General features: G+C 52.0%; 1 protein-coding gene across 1 annotated transcript; it reads right to left on the bottom strand.

Annotated features, from left to right (window-relative positions):
• Nucleotides 1-1,312: 1,312 nt before the first annotated feature.
• Nucleotides 1,313-22,739, bottom strand: NAALADL1 (N-acetylated alpha-linked acidic dipeptidase like 1). Its single transcript, XM_032947658.2, has 20 exons — nucleotides 22,417-22,739; nucleotides 18,528-18,700; nucleotides 17,173-17,294; nucleotides 15,684-15,806; nucleotides 14,662-14,845; nucleotides 13,400-13,493; nucleotides 12,402-12,497; nucleotides 12,042-12,127; nucleotides 11,423-11,542; nucleotides 11,184-11,269; nucleotides 9,991-10,054; nucleotides 9,430-9,497; nucleotides 8,460-8,557; nucleotides 7,569-7,659; nucleotides 7,377-7,458; nucleotides 7,063-7,236; nucleotides 5,255-5,339; nucleotides 3,915-4,007; nucleotides 2,278-2,468; nucleotides 1,313-1,980 (listed from the first exon to the last, which is right to left on the bottom strand). Exons 1-19 carry the CDS (start codon nucleotides 22,737-22,739, stop codon nucleotides 2,297-2,299), a joined length of 2,334 nt encoding a protein of 777 aa, XP_032803549.2. The 3' UTR covers nucleotides 1,313-1,980; nucleotides 2,278-2,296.
• Between the last annotated feature and the right edge of the window lie 332 nt (nucleotides 22,740-23,071).

Here is a 23,071-nt window from a genome sequence, read left to right as displayed (position 1 = left end):
ATGGTGACCCCAGTGAACACAAACAGCCCTTCGCCTCAGTCACTCTCTAGATGCCTCTCCCAGCACACAAACAGCCCCTAGCCTCAGTCATTCTCTAGATGGTGACCCCAGTGAACACAAACAGCCCCTAGCCTCAGTCATTCCCTAGATGGTGACCCCAGTGAACACAAACAGCCCCTAGCCTCAGTCATTCGCAAGGCGGTGACCCCCGCAACACAAGGGGCGTTTTGCGTTCTGCAGTTCAGCAAGACTGAATCCGTAATTGCAGTGCAGCGTGCGTTTCAACGGCGTTTTGGCATTGACCCGCCAATGTCAAAGAGCATTCGACGTTGGTACCGACAATTTGAGGAAACAGGCTGCTATTGATGTAAGGGGAAGAGCACAGGGCGACCTCGCACCTCGGAGCAAAACGTGAGAAGAGAGAGGCGTTTGGGGCGAATTCAACTATCGACTCGACGCTGTCCGTACAGCAGGTGGAGGGCACATAGAGCATTTATAAAATGGTTAGTAAGACTTGTATATCTATTACCTACGGCTTTCATAACTCTCTTATGAAGACAACTCAACTTCTATGTGTCTGTGGCCCGAGGCTCTCAGGCGTGTTCGTCAGTCCAGCTTCTCGAAGCAAACACTTTGTGGGACGCCCTTTCTCTCAAGCGCCTCGAAACCCCTGCTGCTGCTGCTGTTGCTTTACTGTAACTCACGCGTCCAGCGAGGGCTGCGGAGATGCAGTGGTCGGTGCACCGGAGGCCACCGGTGCGATTGTATCATCCCGTCGCACAGCAGTGGAAACGACGGTCCAGGTTTCTCAAATCCCAAACCCACCGCCGCCGTCTGCCCAACAGCGGTATGAATGGGGTTACAGCGCAGTAAGTCCAAGACGTCTGGCCACTGTGGAAGAGTAGACCAAAATGCGCTCCAGAGTTTTTTTTTCTAGCAGAGGCGCACCCGCCAGTGGTGGCCTGAGCAAGCGGTGGCAGGTCTACCCATTTCCCTTTTATAGCACCACCACCACCACCGGTAACACCGGTGAACTAGCACAGGGGATGTTCCTCCAAACAGCACGCTCAACTTCATCGGAGCACACACAATACCTCGCTGATCTCGTCAAGGAGCGTAAACCATCAGTCGGACTCCGGTCATCCTCACAGCAGCAGTGGCTTCTGGTTGGCGATCGAAGAAAGACGGTTACTGCGTCGCACGCTATAAGATACACTTCTGCGGCCGTCTGGAACGCTCTTCCTTCTGACATTAGGATGTCACTGGAGCTATGCACTTTTAAATCGAGATTTAAAACTCAGTTCTTTATAACTGCTTTTTGTGTTTAGTTTATTGTCCTTCCCCGCATGTCTGACTGGCTATGTACGATGTGAAAGAAGTTCAACATACATACATACGAGTAAACTTAAACATCGCTGACGACGCAGGGCAGCAGGGATGCCTCTGCCTGGCCACTGTGGTGGGGCCTTCTCGTGTCTGTTAAAGCCTCGGGACTCGGCGATGGGGGTTGGGATTCGGAATTGTGTGTTGTGATCCTGAGCAATTGTAAATTTCCAGACCATTGCTTCAGACAGGATATCAGGGTGGATGTGATGACACGACTCGAGCCCTGAAGTCACAAAATAAACCAAACAGCATACCCAGCATAAAGTCGTCATTATTGCTCGCTTCGTGGTTTGTGTGGTGAGAAATCTTTGTTTCTGTCTCCACCCCTCCTTCTCTTATGGTGTAAACTAAATATTGTATGTAAGAGAAGATGAACGATTATTTTTAATGCTTAGTGTTTTAATGTCATTTCAGAGATTTATTTGAAAAGTGGGACGTTGTTTAATGTGCTTGTGTTGGTACGTTGGCATGTGGTTTATATTTTACAGATCGCAGTGAGATATTTGTGAACCCTCTTGCACATGCATCCCTCCACGCTGACGTCCACCATCGCTTCCCGCTCACCGCCACAGCCATCGCCTCCATCACCTCTTCCTGTGTTCATAAGCAAAGAGGTGCGTTCACTCTTAAGCAATCAGGCACTCGTAATATTCGGCCATAACAAACGATGCCACGAACGGCCAACGAACACAGTGGACATTGAACGGCAATGAAAAGACTTTCGTTGCACAAGACAAAACACTCGATGGGAAGGCATGACGGGTACGCACGTGCAGAACAAGGAAAATTGAAGCCGGTCCTCCCAGCACACCTGCGCCCCTCTGCGCCTGCACACCTACCTGTACCTGTACACCTACTGTACCTGTACACCTACTGTACCCGTACACCTACCTCCCCGCCGGGGCCCTGCTCAGGCTGCCGAGCGCAGCGTGCTGGCGGCCGACTGCACGGCGTAGGTGGCGGCCGCCAAGTGCTGCCGCACTCGGTCCCAGGAGCCCGACCCCGCCAGGATGTCGCCCACGGCGTCCACCACCCCGGGGAAGGCCTCCACCGCGGACGAGCGTGGAGTCCACACCACGTGCCTGTAGCGACCGTGCCCACATGAAAGGTGGTGATGCACTGGGGTGGACGGGACACGAGCTTCCACGGGATATGGGGGCCTCCGGGGGGAAGTGGCTCTGACCGCGCCGTGGGGAACCCCGGCATGGCCGGTGGGAAATGACCCAGTGGCGGCAGCAGCAGCGACCGGTGGCAGGTGGGGCTTAATGTCTAAGACGGACAATGTGTGTCGCTCAGGAGTTGTACAAGCATTGCTGTACAAGCAAATCTGTAAATTACGACAAACAAAAACCCCCAATGCCCGTTTAACAGACGCCGGTGTGCCGGTGTGAATTCTGATGGTTCGTCATGCAGGTCACAGCGAGTGAACTGGAAATGTGGGGAGTGTGCTGAACCTAACAGCCTTTAGAGGGCTGGGTGGGCTCGTGGGTGGGCTAGTGGGTGGCTGTAGAGGGTTGGGTGGGATGTATGGCTGGGTGTAAAGTGCTATCGGGGGGGCTGGGTGGGCTTGTTACCAGGTATAGAGTGTTGTAGCGGGCTGGGCGGGCTGTGTTGTAGGGTATAAAGTGGTGTCGAGGGCTATGTGGGTTATTTGGTGGGCTGTAGAAGGCTGGGTGGGTTATATAGTAGGCTGTAGGGGCCTGGGTGGGCTAGATGGGGGCTGGGCAGGCTGGACTCAACCCCCCACTGGGTCCCATGTAAATGCTTCCCACATAAATGGGTTTCTATGAAAACGGTTCCCATGGAAGCAGCTGCCATGGAAATGGCTTCCAAGTAAAACGTGCTGAACGCTTTAACCCTTTCAGAAGCGCAGAGACTTCATTAACTACTGACTGCGGCAGCTGCGGGAATTAGAAAATTCAAGGCTGCTGCTGCTGTGTTGTCTGAAAATGTGTGGGTTTGTGTCGGTGACTTATTGGGAGAAGGGGCGTGTGTGTGTTTGTGTAGAGCTGTGTGTGTGTGTGCTGATGTGATGGTGGTGTGCTGTTTGCATCCCTCAAGTAGAGCTATGGGTGTAAACTTCACATGGGCCCCACTCATTCGGGGTTAATACCCCGAAAAACGTAGAATACTATCATTTCAAAAATGTGCTGGGTTATTTTCCCATTTAAATCACAATTTGTAGCTAAGCTGTAGATTCTTTATGAAAACTTCACTTGCATGATATCATTGTTTATGAATATATTAGTCCTATCGTCACCCTACATCTAATTAATGTGTAATATTTCCATAGCTTAGTTTTGTATTTTGTGCAGTGTTCTGTTTGGAGGTAATCTGCCCGAGCCGATTTGTGCTGCGGGGAATTGTGCTCGCGATATTTTCAATCACTCATCGTGTGATAGATGCATTCCTTTTTTGCAATTTGTTCCCGATTTTTGTTATTTTTTTTGCGCTTTTATAATTTGCGCGGCCAAGGTCACCCGAAAGTTGTGCGTGTCGTTGTGAGGGTGACGATGTGCGGCGCGCACCTGTAGTAGAGCTTGTCGGGAAAGGCCACGGGGTCGGTGAACGCTCTCTCCAGGAGCATCAGCTGGTCGTTAATCGCACGCACCTTCATTGGTCTGCATCAACAGATACAACTTTGATCACCGTGTGACTTCAAAAGCGTAGCTGGTACGGCCAGTGAGCACTTGCACAGGAGCCGCGGGATGGTGGATCCGCACGGCACCCGGGGACGGGTTTCGGAGAGAGGAGCCGCTCCTTGGGTGGAGGCCGCATCTCCCTCTCCTCAACGGGGCCGCGGTGGCCGCGGTACATGCCCTGGCTGTGTGGCCCCCACTCGCCGCTTGGAATGGAGCCCTTCACCCGGACATTCGAGCCCTTCGTTGTTTTGGCTGCACCGAGTTTTTCACTGAATAATTAATTCATCGGGATGAGGGAGTTTACTTTGATGGTAATCGTCTTGAAAGTAAATGTACTTTCGTGTATGAAGGGGACAGAATACATGTGACCGCTTGGGGAGGTTTTTTATTTTTTTGCTTTAAAGCTTTCGCGACTGCAGGGATTCATATTCTTGGTTCATATTGCTTTTTTCAAATGTCCTTGCTGTGGTTTTCACACCTGATGATGATTGCTTGTGTTGCAGTCGAAACGTCGTGAGAATTGTATAGCTTGGGGAGGCTTTAATCCAGCAGTGGCCGATATGGGTAATATAATACATATTTCAATGTGTACGTACTCTATTTCACATACAGTGTAATATGTGCATTTCACTTGTGGAGGTAGTTTAAATATACCGTGCATATAAGTGCTGGTAAACCGATTGAGAGCGGGATGCTGACAGGAGTCCCAACAGTGTTGCTGTTGGGCTTACTTTGCAGTCCTATCTGCATTGGCTACTCGCGCACATGAATGAGAGCGGTGTCATTAGGGCAAGCTAATCTTCATTATATTTTTTGTGTAATAACCGAGTTTGACTTGAAATTTCCCTTCATGCGTGTCCCATTTTATGAAAACATGTTGACAGCACCGAACGCGTGAGGTCACCTGGCGCGAGACGTGTGCACAATCGGAATCTTTATTTGGAGTTAGGATTCCTATGAGCTATGAAGCTGTTTTTTTTTTTCACAGATGTCCAGTATGGGCGGGTCAGCGAGTTACAACAAAAACACGACGGGAGTGAAAAAATCGAGAAAACGGTAAGCAAGTCACAAAACAATAAATAAGGGCATAACGCATTATTTATGAAAATTACATAAGTCCGATTTATCAAGCTTGGGCAAGGCAGCAAATACAACAACAAAAACAGTCCCAGACCCCACCAAGGCAGCAGCACAAAGTAGGCCCTCAAGGAGGGGAGGGAACTCACTCTGTGTCCGGGTTCACCGCGCTGATGAGGATGTTGAGATCCTCCGCGGCCTTTGATAAATCCTCGACCGCCGACTTGAGATCGTCTGTCGATCAGAAGTTACGTTAACAACTGTGGATGGTTAACATTTAAACTCGCAATAAACTCTTTGTTTCTATTTTACCAAGTGAGGCCCACTGAGCTACATAGCTGTTTGTTTCAGAAGCGACCAGGCCACAAATGATAGCTCAATGAAGTGGCTTATCATGTGGAAACTTAGGCAAATAACTTAAACGCATGGTTCTAAATGTGGAGGGGAAAAAACCGGAGGACCTGGAGAAAAATCCACACGACCAAGGGGAGAGAGACGCGCAAACTCCAAATACACAGCAGTCGTCATGATTGGAATGGAACCCACGACCTTCCTGCATACTGGGCGAGGTAATTAACATCTCGCCACAGCTGCTGATTCGGTGCTGGACTCGAGTTCAAGTTTTCCTTGCATTTGTTAAAACAGGTGAGGACTCGAGAGAGGCCAGGATAAAAAAAAATCTTCTTTGCTACAGGGATCTGTGTCAACAAAATGACAAAACGCAAAAACGATCAAGTGCAGCAATGATGCAAATGGGAATGAGAGTAAAGCAACTGTATCGCGTGAAAAATCGAAAATATTACCAAAACAATAAATCACCGTTAAAGAATGAATTACCTGTAGTCTAACTCGGCTCGGACAGATTCTGTTTAGACTGATCGGAGTACAATTACAAATTAACTAAAGCTGAACCGCTGTTGACTCAGAGGCCACAGGCCCACAGCCTCAATACAATTTTACCTTTCGATTTAAAGCTTTCGTGACTGCAAGGATTCATGTTCTTTGGTTCTTTGGGTAAAGTCACGTAGAACGAGATTATTATTATTTAGTTATTTTATTCTCATTCTACGTGACTTTACCGAAGAACCAAAGAAGACAATTTTACCTGATATATTTTAGACCTTTATACGCGTCCTTCACGCATGCAGTCACTGCACATGTATAACATTTACTGATTGTAATGTGGAAGAAAAAAAACTTGTCTTACAACGCCTGCAAAACGGCTTTTTCTTTGCACTTCTCTCATGCGTCCAGCCACGGCTACTGTTGCTCACTCGATGCTGGCCTCCCAATGTGCTGCCCTGGTAATATTTGAGGTCAGGTCGCTTCTGAAAAATAAGTTAATACCTCGGTAGGCTTTGCCTGGTAGGACGGGGATGGTTGAGTGTTGCATTTGTTTGTGTTTGGGTGATTTTATTCCTTGGTTCAATCTTGATTTTGAAGCTTTCGCGACTGCAGCAATCCATACTCTTTGGTTCTTTCGGTGAAGTCACGTGGGTAGAAATGAAATCAAACAAATCACGACGTTTCGATCGCCGCTTGTGCTGCGATCGAAACGTCATGATTTGTTTAATTTTATTCCCAACTAAATAAAAAAAATATATATATTTTATGTCTACGTGACTTTACCGAAAGAACCAAAGAATACGAATTCCTGCAGTCACGAAAGTTGAAAGTAAAAATTTGGGTGATTTGTTTACGTTCCTTGTACTTTGCACAATCTCACGTTGTTGTACTGTTCGTTGTTGTAACGTTCTTACCCGCCCCTACCGGACATCTGTGAGACATTGCTTTATCGCTCATCAGATTCCTCCAGGATAAATCAAAGATTCTGATTCTGCTCTGTTGTACTGCCTTGGCACGCCGACCACGTGCTCGCCTATTGCACCGCCCCCGATGTGCAACCTGCACACTCCGCTCGGTGTGATTGATGCCCGCGCGACGCACGTGTACCAACCGAGTGAGATGCCCTGAGCGTCGAGCAGCTGCCCATGATTGGAGGCGAGCGTGGCGTGCATGGCGAGCAGAGTCTCCACGTAGTCCATGCCATTGTAGGGCAGCAGCAGGGAGTCCGCGAGGCGCAGCAGGGTGTAGGCAGCCGTTCGAGCCACAGCCTGGTGACTCGTGAAGCCTGCGTCGGGGGTGGGGGGCGGGCAGAGTGGTTTAGGGGTGTGCACGTGGAATCACGCGGTGGTATATGCAGGAATTGGAGAACGGAGAGACTGCATCCGGTACAGAGTGGGCCTTTGATAGGCGTTGAAGACATCGTACCCGGGTCGATGAAGGTGGAGGCGTAGTCGAACGTGTCGTAGCCGGTATGGTACGCCGGATATATGCGAGCCTTGGATTTACTCTGTGAACAAAAAAAAATAAACAACGCAAAGCTGTTTTGTTGACGGTACATAGAGTGCGGTTCCGATTGCCTTGGCTGAGCGTTGTGTGGTCGCCGGCGCGGGCACGTACGCTGTCGTACGTGTACGAGAAGTCGATGCACGGCACGCCCAGGTAGTGGATGAAGGGCCCGTAGTCACTCCCGTCCCCGATCTCCAGCAGTCTGCACGCGGAGAGAGGTGTGCAAGCCAGTGCCGGATTACCCGAGGAGCAACAGTAGCTGCGTATGCTACGAAACCCCGCACTTTCAAGGGTCCCCGCGCTAAATGATTTCAAGCTATAAATTCCGGTTCAGTGATTCTGCACTTGCTCTATTACTATAGTACTATACCGCCTTCAACTTTTATGAACGACTGGGTGTTTAAGTTTAGCGATTTGTCGTATTATTTGGCTGTATAGCACGTAAAAATAGGCAATTACTTTACTATGCAAGTAAAAAAATAGTTTTTTAATATTTATGTTTTTTTTATTTAGGGCCCCTTTTTAACAACATATGCTACAGGCCCCGCACTTAAGCTTCACCCGGCACTAGGAACAGCACAGGCTCAGGTCAAGTTGGCAGTGCCCTCCTCTGTGCCACCACGATGGCCTGCCTGCCTGCCTGCACCACACAGCAGCTCCACGCCGCTCGCCTTTAACGCGCGCAATTTGTTCTGCACGGAGAGAGAGTCAGCTGCCACTCGGCCTGGGGCTTCTTGTCGAAACGAAAGCGTCCTGTTTTGGAACCTCACCAGTTATCCACGGCGGGGGGGTGGGGGGGGAGTCGTTTAAAGGTGTGCGTCTGCCGACACGGCGGGCAATCCCAGGAGGGATGGCAGAGATCCCACGCCCCACGATTACCTGTGACCTCTCTACCCTCTTACTCTGTTGTCCTTGGTGAAACTGAACAAACACTGGGCCATGCCCGCCAAGATGATTCCAGCGTGTGTCGGTGGTGTTTGGGGGGGGGGGTGATCAGCTCACTTGGGGATGACGCCCAGCGAGGGGCTAGTTCTGTTGTAGTGCGAGAGCCACACGTCATACACGGACTTGTGGCTGCCCGACAGGTCCGGGTGCTTCACCTGGCAGAGAGAGAGAGAGAACGGCAACGCGCGGAATCTGGGTCAACGTTTTCGTTTCTGCTGCGGTAACGAGACCCTCTTGAGCACGGGGAGCCCCCTCGAAACCGTCAACGAAGGCAGCAGAAATTGCGGGCAGAAATCTTTTGCACGGCAACAGAATTCTGGTGACATCTTATTGGGTATGAATTGACCATTGAGGACGAATCCGTTACACAATCACGAGCACAACTCTTAGCGTCACCGATTTGGAACGCAATTCTCCAAAGTGCGAGAGACAATTCCGCAATTTCCCGAAAGTGTCATGCCTGGCGTTTCTTTAGCCGAACTGATGATGCGAGGTGGGGGCACTTTGCGTGGGGACGGAGCGTGCATTTGCGTGAGCAGGAGGAGGGATGAAAGAGTTTGTGAGTTATGGGGAGCGGTGGTGTGGCGGTTAGCGCGCCGCGCTACCAACCCAACGAATCGATTTCGATTACCCGCTCACGGCCAACACCCAGTGACGATCATCTGAACCGGTACCTGGGCCTCCCCTAGGTCGACTCGGCCTCAAACGAGTACCTCGCGCGCTGTGTAAAACAACGCCACGGGGAGGGAGACAAAGGCGGCAGGGCGTGGTGTTGCCCAAACCACCCCCTTTCGTGTTGTTAACAGGTGCTGTTCGCGCTAACAGCACCTGCCCCAACAGTCTGTCAGGGCTACACTATGGGGAGGGGGGGTGGATGGGGGGGGGATGAGTGTCTTTGTTGTGTGGGCGTGGCGTGTCTGTCCCTGCGTGTGCGTGCGTGCGTGCGCGTGCGTCCCTGTGTGTGTGCGTGCGCGTGTGTGCGTGCGTGCGTGCGCGTGTGCGTGCGTCCCTGTGCGCGTGCGCTTACGTTGCGTGCTGCCTCCATGGCGACGCGCTGCATGGGCGGAGTTCCGCGCACTCGCAAGGTCGCATTGGCTTGCGCGTTCGGGGGAAACGAGAAAGAGAGAGCGAGAGAGAGAAAGAGAGCCTCATCAACAACGTGGCCGGGGGCTGCTTGCGATGGGGGTGAAGAACGACCGTCGGCTTGACCGACGGTCGTTACGTCCCGAAGTTTAAACCCCCCTCCCTCCCACAAAACAAACGAACAAAAACAAAGGAGGAAGGCCGCTGACTTGCTGCTCGCACGCCTCCGATTAGCGCGCTCGGTCTACGCGCGGCGTGCCAAGGAAATTCCACGTGCACGGCGCCCTCGTGATGGGAACCGGTATTGGGTGACATTTACCCTTGAGATGATTCTCACGCGACGCTCAGAGGGAAATGTACGCGTTTCCTGCCTTAAACAGCCGTCGGCATGCTAAGATGAATCGCAGTTTGGCCATGACGGTTTAAAGGGCTCTTATCAAGGCTGAAGAAAATTACAAAACCGCAGCCACCCTCTCTCGGGAGAGGGCTGCAGGGATGTCCTCACCGAACACGGAAATGTCAACATTGATGTAGCCCACGGCCCTCTCCATGAGAGTCTTGTAATACTCCTGTGAAAAGAGAGGAAGCTATTACTCCGAGTCTGCTCGTTCACACGCGGACGCATCAAGGAGCAACTCGGCTTACCCCCAGGCCATTGTGACCTAAGCACGCTGCGAATGACTGTGGCACCCACCACAACCAGTGTCAGCGCCCCTCGGAATAAAGGCATTCGTGAAAAACACCCCGCCTCTTGATGTGGAGCCGTTCGGACGAGGCTGAGGCTGGCTCTGCTATGTTGTTTTGGCTATTGTCCACACGAAGACGAAGTAAATTAATTAAATCGACTCAAACATTTTTTTTTTTAAATATTTTACCACTGAGCTATATAGCTCTTTTTTTCAGAGGCGACCTGGCCACAAATGATAGCTCAGTGAGGCGGCTTATTACGTGGACATTTCTACGAGTATTTGTAAGCACAAGTAGGCTGGTAAATGCGAGACGAGCTTTTTGAGGAGGATGCTCATCAAACTCTCGCACGTCCAAATGAGGCGCATCTCATTTGCAAACGCCTCTGTCTGACGGCGCAGAAGGACGCTCTTCCGAGGCGTAGGCGACTGCTGGGAATGGCGAGAGCGGCAATCACTCACGACCCCCAACCGAACAATGTGAATGATCAATTTGAAAGAAAGAAAGAAAAAAAGCAGTGGAGGAAATAGATTGTTACAAGGCTTTTAATATTTAAATAAGTGTCGTGACTGAAAATGTCAGACCACGTTGGCCCTCACGCATTTAATCTGCGGAGGTTTCAGGGGGGTCGGCTTCCGGCTTGTAAAGCATCACGGCTGATGGCACGGGCTACATTTTTATAACGTTATCAGATGGACCATGAGGTTTCGCATTAACATTCATCAAAGTGACATGGAATCTATTTCCACGAGCTTGGATCTGGCTCCACATAGCCCCGTTAACAATTCAACACGTGACGAACAAGAACCATAAACTCGTGGCCACGTGCGGGTCGGTGCGACCGTTGTCGCTCGCGATGTGCGAGTCTTCATCCCTATCGGGGCAGTGCTTGGTTCAGAGGGCATGGAGGCAAGACGGCGGTGTGGATGGTGGGGCGAATAAGGGGGTGGTGAGAGAGGGGGGGGGGGGGGCAAGGGGTGGTGGGGGAGGGGGCTCTGTCGTTTGTGAAACCTCGGCCCACTCGACGGAGCCGATCAGTCCGAACTCCTCCGCCCCCCAGCTGCAAAACACGATGGAACGCTTGGGTCTCCACTGGCCTGGGGGAGCGAAGCGGCCATGGGGGGAGGGGGGGCGGAAAGAGCACAATGGTTACACTGGGGGGGTCACACCGAGATCGGGGATTAGAGATTAGGGTCAGGGGTCGTGGGTCGGAGGCTGGGGCTGTGTAGCGATTGGCGGAGGAGGCTGACCTTCCTTGACGATGCTGCCCAGGGCGCGCGTTATTTCCAGCATGACGCTGGTGCCGCTGCTGGGGTCGATGGCGCCGTGCACCCAGCTGTCCCGATGGTTCCCGTACAGCACGTAGCGGTCTGCAGGCCGCGGCACCGGCTCCCTCGGTCAGCCACGGCTCGCACTCCCACCCCCCACACCCCCCACACCCCCAACGGGTTCGTGCCCGCGACTGAAGCAGGGCGCTTCACGCCGCCTCACCCCCCCCTCGTTAAAAAAATTAAACCCCTACGCTGGCACGATGGATTTTGAGTTGTTTTTTGTTTACGAGCAACTACAGCCACAGCTGTTGTTAAGGGTTGAGGTATGAAGCCGTGACGGTGTTGGCTTCGGGGAGGAGTATGCCCCGCGGTTGTGCAGTTTTACACTCGCGTGTTCAATTTAGCCTGTCATGAGGGCGTGCACCACCGCTGTCTCTGCGGCAGTGCAGCTGCCAAGAGTTTCCCTCCGCAACGTCTCAGGTTTCCCCTGTGCGAACACACCAGCTGATGTCTGGTGAACGCTGCTTCCATTGTTTCCCGCACCTGATGTGGCCGATTTCGACAATTTGCAAAATTCTGGTGTGGAGTGACATTGTACCTGGCTCTGTGCTTCCGCGGATGACCCCGATCACGTTGTAGGATGTCTTGATCACTCGCTTATTGAAGGAATTTATTTGCACGTCACTGTTAACGGGGATATAAATAACACATTTTCTGCGTTGGAAACGCACTCTTGAAATATGAATGTGGCAGAGGCGGCGTTGCTCAACTTTCGCTGTGAAGCGGCGTGCAATGTGCACAGTAGTAAATAGGGCGATGAGGATGGTGGAAGTGGGATCACTTCAGCATGTGTGATCATTGTCCATCACGTAGCCAAGCTCTTTAGCCCGTGTACGTGGAGACTGGCCAATGATGCATCCCTCTGCCTTGGCAGGACAGGCAGCAAGGGGGACTTCACCTGTTTTCCTCAGGGGCGGAGAAGCCGGGCCCGATGTTGTAGGGGCAGTCCAGGGCCCCTTTCCAGTCAGCTGGCGCAGCCTCACCCGCCAGCTTCCTGGAGGCACGCGGATCATCGCGAGTGGGGTGCACGGGTGAAGTGGCGTTAGCCAGTCACGAGTGATGGGATGCTCTGCTTGAGCATCCCATCATCAGAATCATCGTCTTCCGCAGACGGCTATTGGCAATAGGTGCCGCGTGTTTATGTACAGCACGACAGTCTCTAATTTGGAGTCTTTGACACCAGGATATGGACATTTGACTCCCAAGAAGCGTACATATGATAAATCATAATTTTTTTATTGATGAATACGATTAATATGGTTAGAAGCAGTGGCAGCCCAAATCAGCAGAGCTGGAGTCAAGATCCTGCTGATGCCATGGCTGAGACGAAAGAGATACTGCTTCACTAAAATCCTACCTATAACGCCCACGGATGCGTAGGGCTTTCACCCACAAGCTTTGGCATAGCGAGTACTGGAACGAATTCGTGGAATCCGCTGAGCTGCCATCTCGTTTGCGAGCATTTCAGGGTTGCTCAGCAAGAGCAGCTTAATGAAGCTTCAGCCAGTTTAACCACGTAGGCTTTTGCGACCAATATTATCATGATGCTAGCTGTAATTACTGGCAAAACGTCGTACTCGAATTGTAAATGTTGTGGATTTACTCTCCAACGCACCGGTGTGCTGTACTAGTAACGAATTGGCATGTTTTGTTTACGTGACAAACCTTACTAATTGGCCGTGTCGGGTGGTGGCGGGTTTAACGACACATTTATATTTACGCGATCTACTCCCCCCCCTATTATGGAAGCCCAAGCCATTGGCGTGGCAGTGTTAAACGTGCAACGTTGCCACCTGCTGCACGAATGGCTGAGGTGATGCACTGGGCACCCGTGCCGCTGGAGGGGACCCGGGGGAGAAAGTGTCCTGCGATGGCCTTCGAGGTCACTGCGCTCACCTCATGAGGAGCTCGGCATCTTCATAGCCAATCGGCTGGGCTGGGATGGGAGGGAATGACTTGATCTCGCTGTCGTTCTTTCGGAAGGCGTAAGCTGTGACACAATATGGGTCACGCTGGTGAGAGACGCTGTCGCCGGGCGAGCCCTATGGAGCCACACTCAAAACAGAACGCTCTCCCCCAAGACACGTAGAGCCAACGTTAGTGAAACCCATTTACCACCGACGGGTGCGCGTCAATTTTTCACTTTGCTTGCAAACCTGTTAAATGGTTTCGTTTAAGTTACACATTCCTCTTGTGATCCCCGTGTTTTTTTTCATGACAATTCCCCTTGTTGTGGCCCCTCGACTTTCAAACTCAGATCATGCTTTGATGTTCCGCGTGGCGCGGGGAGTCGCAGCGTGAGGCATGAAAAGCACGTTTATTAATTCTCAGAAACAGCCGTCGTCCACGACTTTAGCCACACGCACGGCACACGCAGCGCTGCGCTGAAACTCAGCCAGCACCTTCGCTGATGCCAAGCGTCTGCCCACTGTCACATGTTACAATTTAAACAGGAAAACATTCAGGAGAGAAAAAAATAACATTTTGAATGTTCGAAACAGATACATGCCCTCTTATATGGAATTTTTTTTATTTTGTCAACTGACACCCCGGACAGCCTTGCAAACAAGACGGTCCATCCTCAAGGGATGGTACTGGTGAAGCATATTTATAAACAGAATAAAGTAAGAACGTGAGCGTCAGGATCTTCACTCACAACACGTCGTCCCGAGTCGGTTTGAACTTTGAAGCCTCGATGGTTGGGCTTACTTCGTTGGGGTGCTCAGTCTGCCAGCGAGCTGCGCCCATTGACAGGCAGCGGTGCCTTTGTGCGTGCCTTTGTCTCCACTGTGTGGGGAGCGGTGGTGTGAGCGGTTAGCGGCACTGCGCAACGAACCCGGCGACCCGAGTTCGATTTTCGCTCACGGCCAACGCCGATGACGATTATCTGAACCGGTACCCGGGCCTCCTCTAGGTCGACTCAGCCTGAAATGAGTACCTGCTGTGGCGTGTACAAATCGGTACTGGGGAGACAAAGGCGGCCGGGCGTGGTGTTGGCCACCCACCCCCATCGTGTGCCGTGCCGACCTTCACAGGTGCTACTCGCTAACAGCCACTTTGCCCTAACAGTCTGTTAAGGCTACACGGGGGATCTTTGTCTTCGTTGATCTCCACTGCGTGGTGTGGGCGTTCTAGGTTTAAGTGAAGGGGGTGCGAACCTTTTGCTGGGTAGTACGGGGTCAGAGGGTCGCCCATGTCCTCGAAGTAGGAACCCCTCTCCACGCCCGAGCGAGGCAGGCCCCAGGATTTGGGGTAGGCGTTGTCGACATCCCCGTCGTTGATGTCGGCCGGGTCGGTGTACACCAGAAGGCCTACGACGCCCACGCTCTCCGCGTTGATTGCCTGCGGCGACAAGTACGACCGTGTCCATTGGTGGGACAAACGGCTGAGGTTGACGAGCTCTAGCCGCGCACTGGGGCAGTGCACCACATGGCGTTGATGTAGCTGTAGTTTCCAAGCGTTTTTTGCCCGATGCGCTACGCTACACAATTGCTGTGCTAGCGTTCTCTTAAAATACATGGGGAATAGATTTTTTTTCTCTCTCTCTCTCTTCCAATGGAAAGAATCGTTTTTATTGAGCTGGCCTCTTTTGAAATAAACATAACCTTTTCTAGTCAATGGGAAAAATTCAATATGAATTCTCTTTCATCCCCTTGACCTCAGCAATGGTCACCGAAGTGGCAGCAGTTTATTTCCCAAACCTGAACAGGTCATCTCACTGTCTGCATTGGTTGTTTGGACCAGCAGAAGCACGTGGCATGGCCCATCGTTAGCCTGTTCGCGGTTTGAATCGGGACGGCCGTGCCGGTTAATACTGCGGGTGTTTTAACCGTAAAATTACACGCCGTCTGCTCCACAGCCGACCTTGAAGGTCCCGTGACATTCATTCGAAGAAGAACAGGCCATTGTGTTGCCAGCGTCATTCTTTCGTCGGGAAACACGCAGCGGCTTTAATAGTCACGCTCTACTTGGAAAGCCTCGGCAGGACCCTGCTGAAAAACGAGTACCGAGGCTCGGTGAGGCTTTCCTGGGTAGACAAGCCGTAAAAATACGAGTACTGTAACAACACACCAAAATGTATTACAGCAATTGTAACGCGAAAACACGAAACGCTCGTTTGGGGTGTTCGTGGTGTGGCCGGGGCCCCGGAGGGGGGGGGGTGCGAGACGCCGCTTTCCACCTTCCTCGCGCGTCCCGCTTTGCCGTATTTGCAGATGGCGATGGTGCCCGTGAGGTTCACGTTTCTGGATTTCAGATGCTCAAAGTCCTCGGCTCTGCCGTAGTTTGCGAACACGAGCTTGCCCTGCGCACAGCACACAGCATGCGAGTGCACCAAAGCGTGCGCCGCTCAAGAAAACCCCGCCGAGTTCTCTCTTTCTGCAGCGCTGGGGTTTCGTTGGAGTGATGCGTGGAATATTATTGGACTAATGTGACGTATAACAGCAGCTAGTTGGGACGAATGATTGCGGGCTCAATTATAAGTGAGTTGTTGTAATTACGGACGAATGCTCACCGACCCATGGCAAGGTGTACGTGACTCCACAGTACACCCTACGGCGTGGCTCTGATGGGAGGGAGTGGGGCTACGTGTGGTTTACTGGTGATGCGGTGGTGTGTGGTGTGTGGAGCGGTGGCGCAGCCGTTAGCGCACTGTGCTAGGAACCTTGACTACCCGAGCTAGATTCCCGCTCACGGCTAATAGCAGTGGCGGATATTTAATCCGGTCCTGGGCTTCCCTTAGGTTGACTCGGCCTCAAATGAGTACCTGGCGCGGTGTGTAAGCATCGCCACTCGGGAGACAAAGGCGGCCGGGCGTGGCGCTGGCCACCCAACCCCCTCGTGTGCCGTATCGGCCTTCATATAGCCGCGTTACCCGCTAACAGCACTTGCCCCAACAGTCTGTAAAGGCTATACGGGGGGGGGGGGGTGTCTTTGTATTTTGTGTGAGCAGAGAGTGTGTTGAGGGTCAAGTGTGGGTCATGGTGAGTTCTGTTGTCCATGCGTCTGTCTGTGCTTAAACTTTCTGACCTGCCCCTACTGGACATCTGTGAAAAAGAGCTTCATAGCTCATCGGATTCTTCCAGTCGAAGTAAGTAACTGATTCGTTCCGTGGGCGTTGCGAGTTACGGGTCTTGTGTGGGAACAAACGAACAAACAGTCGGTCAATATTAGAGGGTTTTTTTTCGGTGGGGGAGGGGGGGGTGTCATCCAAAAAAACCTGTCATGGATAATATTGGTCGCGAATGCCTACGTGTTAAACAGTCGGTCGGCGCTCACAAAAGGGCACTTTCCGCCGCGTGTCACCTACACCGTGGCCCAGCAGAGGGCAGGAGCAGGAGGGCGATGCTCGGGGGGAGGCACAACGCAGCCCTCTGGCGACGGGCGAGAGCAAAAACCGAGCGCACGGAGAGGGGAACTCCGCCGTGAATCGATAGCGCCGACTCAGTAAGGTCTCCCGCAATACCGCACGAGTGCCTTGGGGCAGGCAGCCTCACTGCCAGACCTCCGCTCACAAGTGGTTCGTTGTTCGAACGCTTTCCCATCAGCTTTCTCTGGTCGAACCCTCGTTCCCAACAACAACAACAAAATGAATGAAACCGAATTGACGAGCGGGCTTGAACGTGTGAGAGAACAGTCGTATGATGAAACAATGTCCATGGGCTGCTCACCTTTGGTCTCCCAGGGGGTGAGTAAGCGGCGTACGGTGGGACGATGCTTGAGTCCTCCTGGTCCGCGGTCACCACCTCCTCCTGCTTTCGTGCAGTGTAGGTCTCCACGCCGCTCGAGTTCACTGGCGGTGCGGCCAGGGGCAACCGCGTGTGGGCAGGTGCAGGGGCGAGCAGGTGCAAGGTGCAATGTTAGTCTTGGACATAGCTCGGGGCTACCTCTGCTGGAGGCCAGGGCATCCACTTCAAAGAGCCCCAGCGGAGACATATGAGTCATGGGGGACTGCGAGGAGCTGTGTCCCCGCAGCGATGAGAGGCTGCTGGAGTCACCCAGGAGGGGAGGGAGCCAGGTCCGGATGTTGATGGTGATGGTGAGATTGGTGGTGGGAGTGGGTTGATGGTTGTCTTGTGGGGAGCAGTGGTCTAGCGGTTAGCGTGCTGTGCCAAAAAAAAAACAGTGACCTAAGTTCGATTTCCGCTGATGGCCAACACCGGTAACGATTATCTGAATCAGTCCTGGGCCTCCCCTAGGTCGATTCAGCCTTAAATGAGTACCTGGTGCGGTGTGTAAACATCGCCACCGGGGAGACAAAGGCTACCCAGCGTGGCGCTGGCCACCCACCCCTGTGTGTGCCGAGCCGGTTTTCACAGGTGCTCGCTAACATGCACTTCACTAAAAGTCTGTTAAGGCTTTGTCTTTGGTGGTGGTAGTGGGTTCATGGTTTTCTTGCGGGCGATGGGGGTGATGGTGGAGGAAGTGTTGATGAGAGTAATGATGATAAAGGTGATTGTGACAAATGCTGCATATGCTGTGATGTTGATGGGGGTGATGTATCACTGCTGCGCACAGAGGTCACGACATACAAAATGTCAGCAGAAGCACATTTTAAATGAACAGCGTGAAAGTCATTCTTGGGACACGGCACAAAAGCATTCCATACATTTTTGGGAGCTGAGGTTTTAAGCTCTGCATACCATCCCGTTCATTACATGCACCGCGGGAGCACTTTGGATTTTAAATTACAGAAATATTACGTAATTTAGCATCATTGGAGGAAACAAAAAATCACGGACTTTAAAATGTATGATTGTGTACCTTCCCTGTGTCTGTAAGTGTTTGACGTGTGTCGAGTGCCCACGTCAGAGATCTCCACCCGCTTGTGTGACTGACCACCCTCCTGGGTCCGTGTTCACCTTTCGGCATTTGCCCCGGTAAAGTTCGAATGGATGGTCAACGATTGCTGCGCGCGACCGTGTCCCGGGCGACTCACGGGTGACGAAACGTCTCCTCCCTCTCGTGTGGGTGCGCGAGTGTTTGCGAGGTCAGCGCCTGCCCGGCGTTCACGAGCGGAACGCACCGACCGTCACGCTGTTTCCGTTCTTCTCGTCGGGGAAGGAGAGGAGCACGTCGTAGGGAACCAGCTCGGCGTGGTCGAGGCCCTCTGCTCCGTCGGACCAGCGCGACAGGATGAGCTTGGCGAGATTCTCGTCGCCTGCCGTGCTGGCCAGGTGGGGCTTCGCGGACAGCTCCCTGCACCCAGGGAGGTATCGCCAAACCCGTTCACATTCCCCCCCACCACCACCACCACCACCTTGGCATGCTCTAGCAGGAGCGAATGCGTCGTTGCCGAATAACTATGATACTTTTTTTTCGTCCTTTCTCCCCCTCCCCCCGATGTTGCCCCGTTTGTTCTCCCAGAGTTACGTCACGAGATAATCAATGAGACAAATAATCCATTCGCAACTCTCGCATAGGGAATTCACTCCCGATTCCCCCTCCCCGCCCCCCATTCGTGTGAGGAAATGGCCTCCGGAAGCAGGTATCACAGCACTACTTCTTAAATCCCTGCAAGTGATCTCTTATCTCCACGGGGGGGCAGAGCTTTCCCACCCACCTAGCTTCAGAGTAATGCTCATGGCATGACAACTAATATTTATAATTTTCAGAGCTGGAATTCGGCCAAATTAATTAGAAAACTAAATTTCACATCGTGGGGTTTTTTGTTGTTGTTGCAATCATTGGTGGCTGGATTGACACCATCAACTCAGCTCATCTGTAACCCGGTTTAATCACAAGAGTCTGAACCTTGAGTTCTAACCTGGGATCTTAGCAGTGCCAACTCAGCGTTCTGACATTTGGGTCCCCACGGCCACCTCGTTATGAAACTTTAATGCAGTCGCAAGCATCTCGCTCGTCTGCTCTGCCTTACTCAGCGAATGCGTCTCGCGGCTCTACGTCGACACGCGCTGATGAATTTGTTCAGGGTGCGAGTGTGTGTCTTTTGGTGTTCCTGATGTGTTCGTAATAGGGGAAAGGATGGAGTGTGTCTGTGTGCGTGTACTTGTGATGAGTGACACAGACACATACAGACTGCAGTCTGTATGTGTCTGTGTGTTTGTGTGTGCGTGTGACTGTATGTATGTGTCTGCGTGTTTGTGTGTGCGTGTGACTGTATGTGTGTGTCTGCGTGTTTGTGTGTGCGTGTGACTGTATGTATGTGTCTGCGTGTTTGTGTGTGCGTGTGTCTGTATGTGTGTGGGGAGCGATAGTGTAGCGGTTAGCGCGCTGCGCTATAAACCTGGCGACCTGGGTTCGATTCCCGCTCACGGCCAACACCAGTGACAATTATCTGAACCGGTCCCGGGCCTCCCCTAGGTCTACTCAGCCTCAAATGAGTACCTGGTGCGGTGTGTAAACATTGCCACTTGGGAGACAAAGGCGGTCGGGCGTGGTGCTGGCCACCCACCCCCTCGTGTATCGTTCCGGCCTTCAAAGGTGCTCGCTAACAGCACTTGCCCCTACAGTCTGTTAAGGCTATATGGGGGATATTTTTTATGTGTGTGCGTGTGTTTGTATGTGTCTGCGTGTTTGTGTGTCCGCGTGTTTGTGTGTCTGCGTGTTTGTGTGTGCGTGTGTCTGTATGTATGTCTGCGTGTTTGTGTGTGCGTGTGTTTGTATGTGTCTGCATGTTTGTGTGTGCGTGTGTTTGTATGTGTGTGTCTGTGTGTTTGTGTGTGTCTGCGTGTCTGTATGTGCCTGCGTGTTTGTGTGTGCCTGCGTGTGTTGTGTGTGCCTGCGTGTTTGTGTGTGCGTGTGTTTGTATGTGTGTGTCTGTGTGTTTGTGTCTGCGTGTCTGTATGTGCCTGCGTGTTTGTGTGTGTCTGCGTGTCTGTATGTGCCTGCGTGTTTGTGTGTCCGCGTGTTTGTGTCCGCGTGTTTGTGTGTGTCTGTGTGTTTGTGTGTGCGTGTGTTTGTATGTGTCTGCGTGTTTGTGTGTGCGTGTGTTTGTATGTGTCTGCGTGTTTGTGTGTGCGTGTGTTTGTATGTGTCTGCGTGTTTGTGTGTGCGTGTGTTTGCATGTGTCTGCGTGTTTGTGTGTGCGTGTGTCTGTTAGTGTCTGCGTGTTTGTGTGTGCGTGTGTTTGCATGTGTCTGCGTGTTTGTGTGTGCGTGTGTCTGTTAGTGTCTGCGTGTTTGTGTGTGCGTGTGTTTGCATGTGTCTGCGTGTTTGTGTGTGCGTGTGTCTGTTAGTGTCTGCGTGTTTGTGTGTGCGTGTGTTTGCATGTGTCTGTGTGTTTGTGTGTGTGTCTGTGTGTTTGTGTGTGTCTGTGTGTCTGTATGTGCCTGCGTGTTTGTGTCTGCCTGCGTGTTTGTGTGTGCCTGCGTGTTTGTATGTGTGTGTCTGTGTTTGTGTGTGTCTGCGTGTATGTATGTGTCTGCGTGTTTGTGTGTGCCTGCGTGTTTGTGTGTGCGCGTGTTTGTATGTGTGTGTCTGTGTGTTTGTGTGTGTCTGCGTGTCTGTATGTGCCTGCGTGTTTGTGTGTCCGCGTGTTTGTGTGTCCGCGTGTTTGTGTCCGCGTGTTTGTGTGTCTGTGTGTATGTGTGTGTGCGTGTTGTGTGTGTGTGTCTGTGTGTTTGTGTGTGTCTGCGTGTCTGTATGTGCCTGCGTGTTTGTGTGTCCGCGTGTTTGTGTCCGCGTGTTTGTGTGTGTCTGTGTGTATGTGTGTGCGTGTGTTTGTATGTGTCTGCGTGTTTGTGTGTGCGTGTGTCTGTATGTATGTGTCTGCGTGTTTGTGTGTGCGTGTGTTTGTATGTGTCTGCGTGTTTGTGTGTGCGCGTGTTTGTATGTGTGTGTCTGTGTGTTTGTGTGTGTGTGCGTGTCTGTATGTGCCTGCGTGTTTGTGTGTCCGCGTGTTTGTGTCCGCGTGTTTGTGTGTGTCTGTGTGTATGTGTGTGCGCGTGTTTGTGTGTGTCTGTGTATGTGTGTGCGCGTGTTTGTGTGTGTATGTCTGCGTGTCTGTATGTGCCTGCGTGTTTGTATGTGTCTGCGTGTCTGTATGTGCCTGCGTGTTTGTATGTGTCTGCGTGTCTGTATATGTCTGCGTGTCTGTATGTGCCTGCGTGTTTGTGTGTCCGCGTGTTTGTGTCCGCGTGTTTGTGGGTGTCTGTGTGTGTGTGTTTGTCGCGGTTCGATTCCCACTAACGACCAACATCGGTGACGATTATCTGAACCGGTCCTGGGCCTCCCCTAGTGCCACTCAGCCTCAAATGAGTACCTGGTGCCATGCGTAATAAACATCGCCACGAGGGAGACAAAGGTGGTCCGGCGTGGTGCTGGCCACCTACCCCCCCGTGTGCCGTTCTGGCCTTTATAGGTGCTATTCGCTAACAGCACTTGCCCCAACAGTCTGTTAAGGCTATACGGTAGGGCTGAACGATTAATCGATTTCAAATGGAAATGGAAATGTTTAACAATGCGATTAGCAAATCGCAAAGGCTGCGATTTTTTGCGATTTGAAAAGTCCTATTACTTTCTGATTGGAATTGTTTTATGTTTTATTATTATAACTTTATTTATTTAACTTAACAATTGTTCTATGTTTGATTGTTCTAGTTCAATTAAAACGTTTTAATGAATACATGTTAGAAGCAAATCATATCTTTTAAGTTCTCATCCTTGCATTATATAATATAGAGCATATTTTGATGGTATCATGTGGTAACGCTCCATCACATGTTTTAAAACCTATTACACAGTGAATATTGAAAAAAAAAATGTAATCGCAAATCAAATTGCAATCGCAATATCTATCAGAAAAATCGCAATTAGATATTTTCCCCAAATCGTTGAGCCCCACTATACGGGGGGGGGGGGGGGGGGATCTGTGTCTCTGTGTGTGTGTGTCCGCTTGCGCTCGGGATGTCGCAATGCCCCGCGGGCCACCAAGCACGGAGCGGCCCTCCTACTTGAGGTTCTGCTCCAGGCGCTTGGTGTCGATGTCGGACAGGAGGCGCCCGACGACGTCGCTGTCAAAGTCGCGGCCGTACTCGGCCAGCCAGGCGGGCGCCGTGTTCGTCTCCGCCTTGGGGATGGCGAAGTGTCCCAGCAGCATGCCGACCGTGAGACACAGGGCCCCCGCGGCCACCCCCACCAACGCCACCGTCCAGCTCCCGGGCATTGTCCGCCGAGGCCTGACTGCTGCCGTGTGCCGGCCGCTCGCCCCTTTTTGACGGCTCGGTTTCTCGTTTGACCTGAGACTGCCCATTTTGTGATGAGCAGGCGATTCCATAACCACCTTTGGATCTTCCTAATCGTTGACGCGTCTTTATTATTTGACGACCCTACGTTTATGGCGAGGAAAGCATTTTTTATGGCAATCAGGATACAAAGTTTGTTTTAGGGCTTGGTCATGAACTGTGTGAAAACCTCGCTCGCTGCTCGTCGCCCAGGGTGCTTGAGGCCCGCGCGTCGTGAACCCGGCCAAGCGCCGCTGGTGGGACACGAGACATCTGGCGGAGTGCTCCTCCAAAGGCCCCCAAGGGTCGTGTCGCTCTTCGCTTGTTCTTGACATGAACCTTCACGGAACACATTTGGGGCATTGAGACGCTCTCGTGTTAACTG

This window comes from Petromyzon marinus, chromosome 6, assembly GCF_048934315.1.
Source record: "Petromyzon marinus isolate PM22_M1 ecotype Great Lakes invasive population chromosome 6, UKy_Petmar_22M1.pri1.0, whole genome shotgun sequence".
Taxonomy (NCBI): domain Eukaryota; kingdom Metazoa; phylum Chordata; class Hyperoartia; order Petromyzontiformes; family Petromyzontidae; genus Petromyzon; species Petromyzon marinus.
This window is presented reverse-complemented; position numbering and strand designations above follow the sequence as displayed.

Bases quoted from the DNA above. Each gene is read 5' to 3' on its own strand.
- NAALADL1 (XM_032947658.2), bottom strand. From the start codon at position 22,739: ATGGAATCGCCTGCTCATCACAAAATGGGCAGTCTCAGGTCAAACGAG. The intron at 11,270-11,422 runs GTCAGCCTCCTC...TCGCTCCCCCAG, and splicing joins GGGCAGCATCGTCAAGGAAG to GCCAGTGGAGACCCAAGCGT. The intron at 5,340-7,062 runs GTTGGTACACGT...TCTGATCGACAG, and splicing joins CGCTCAGGGCATCTCACTCG to ACGATCTCAAGTCGGCGGTC.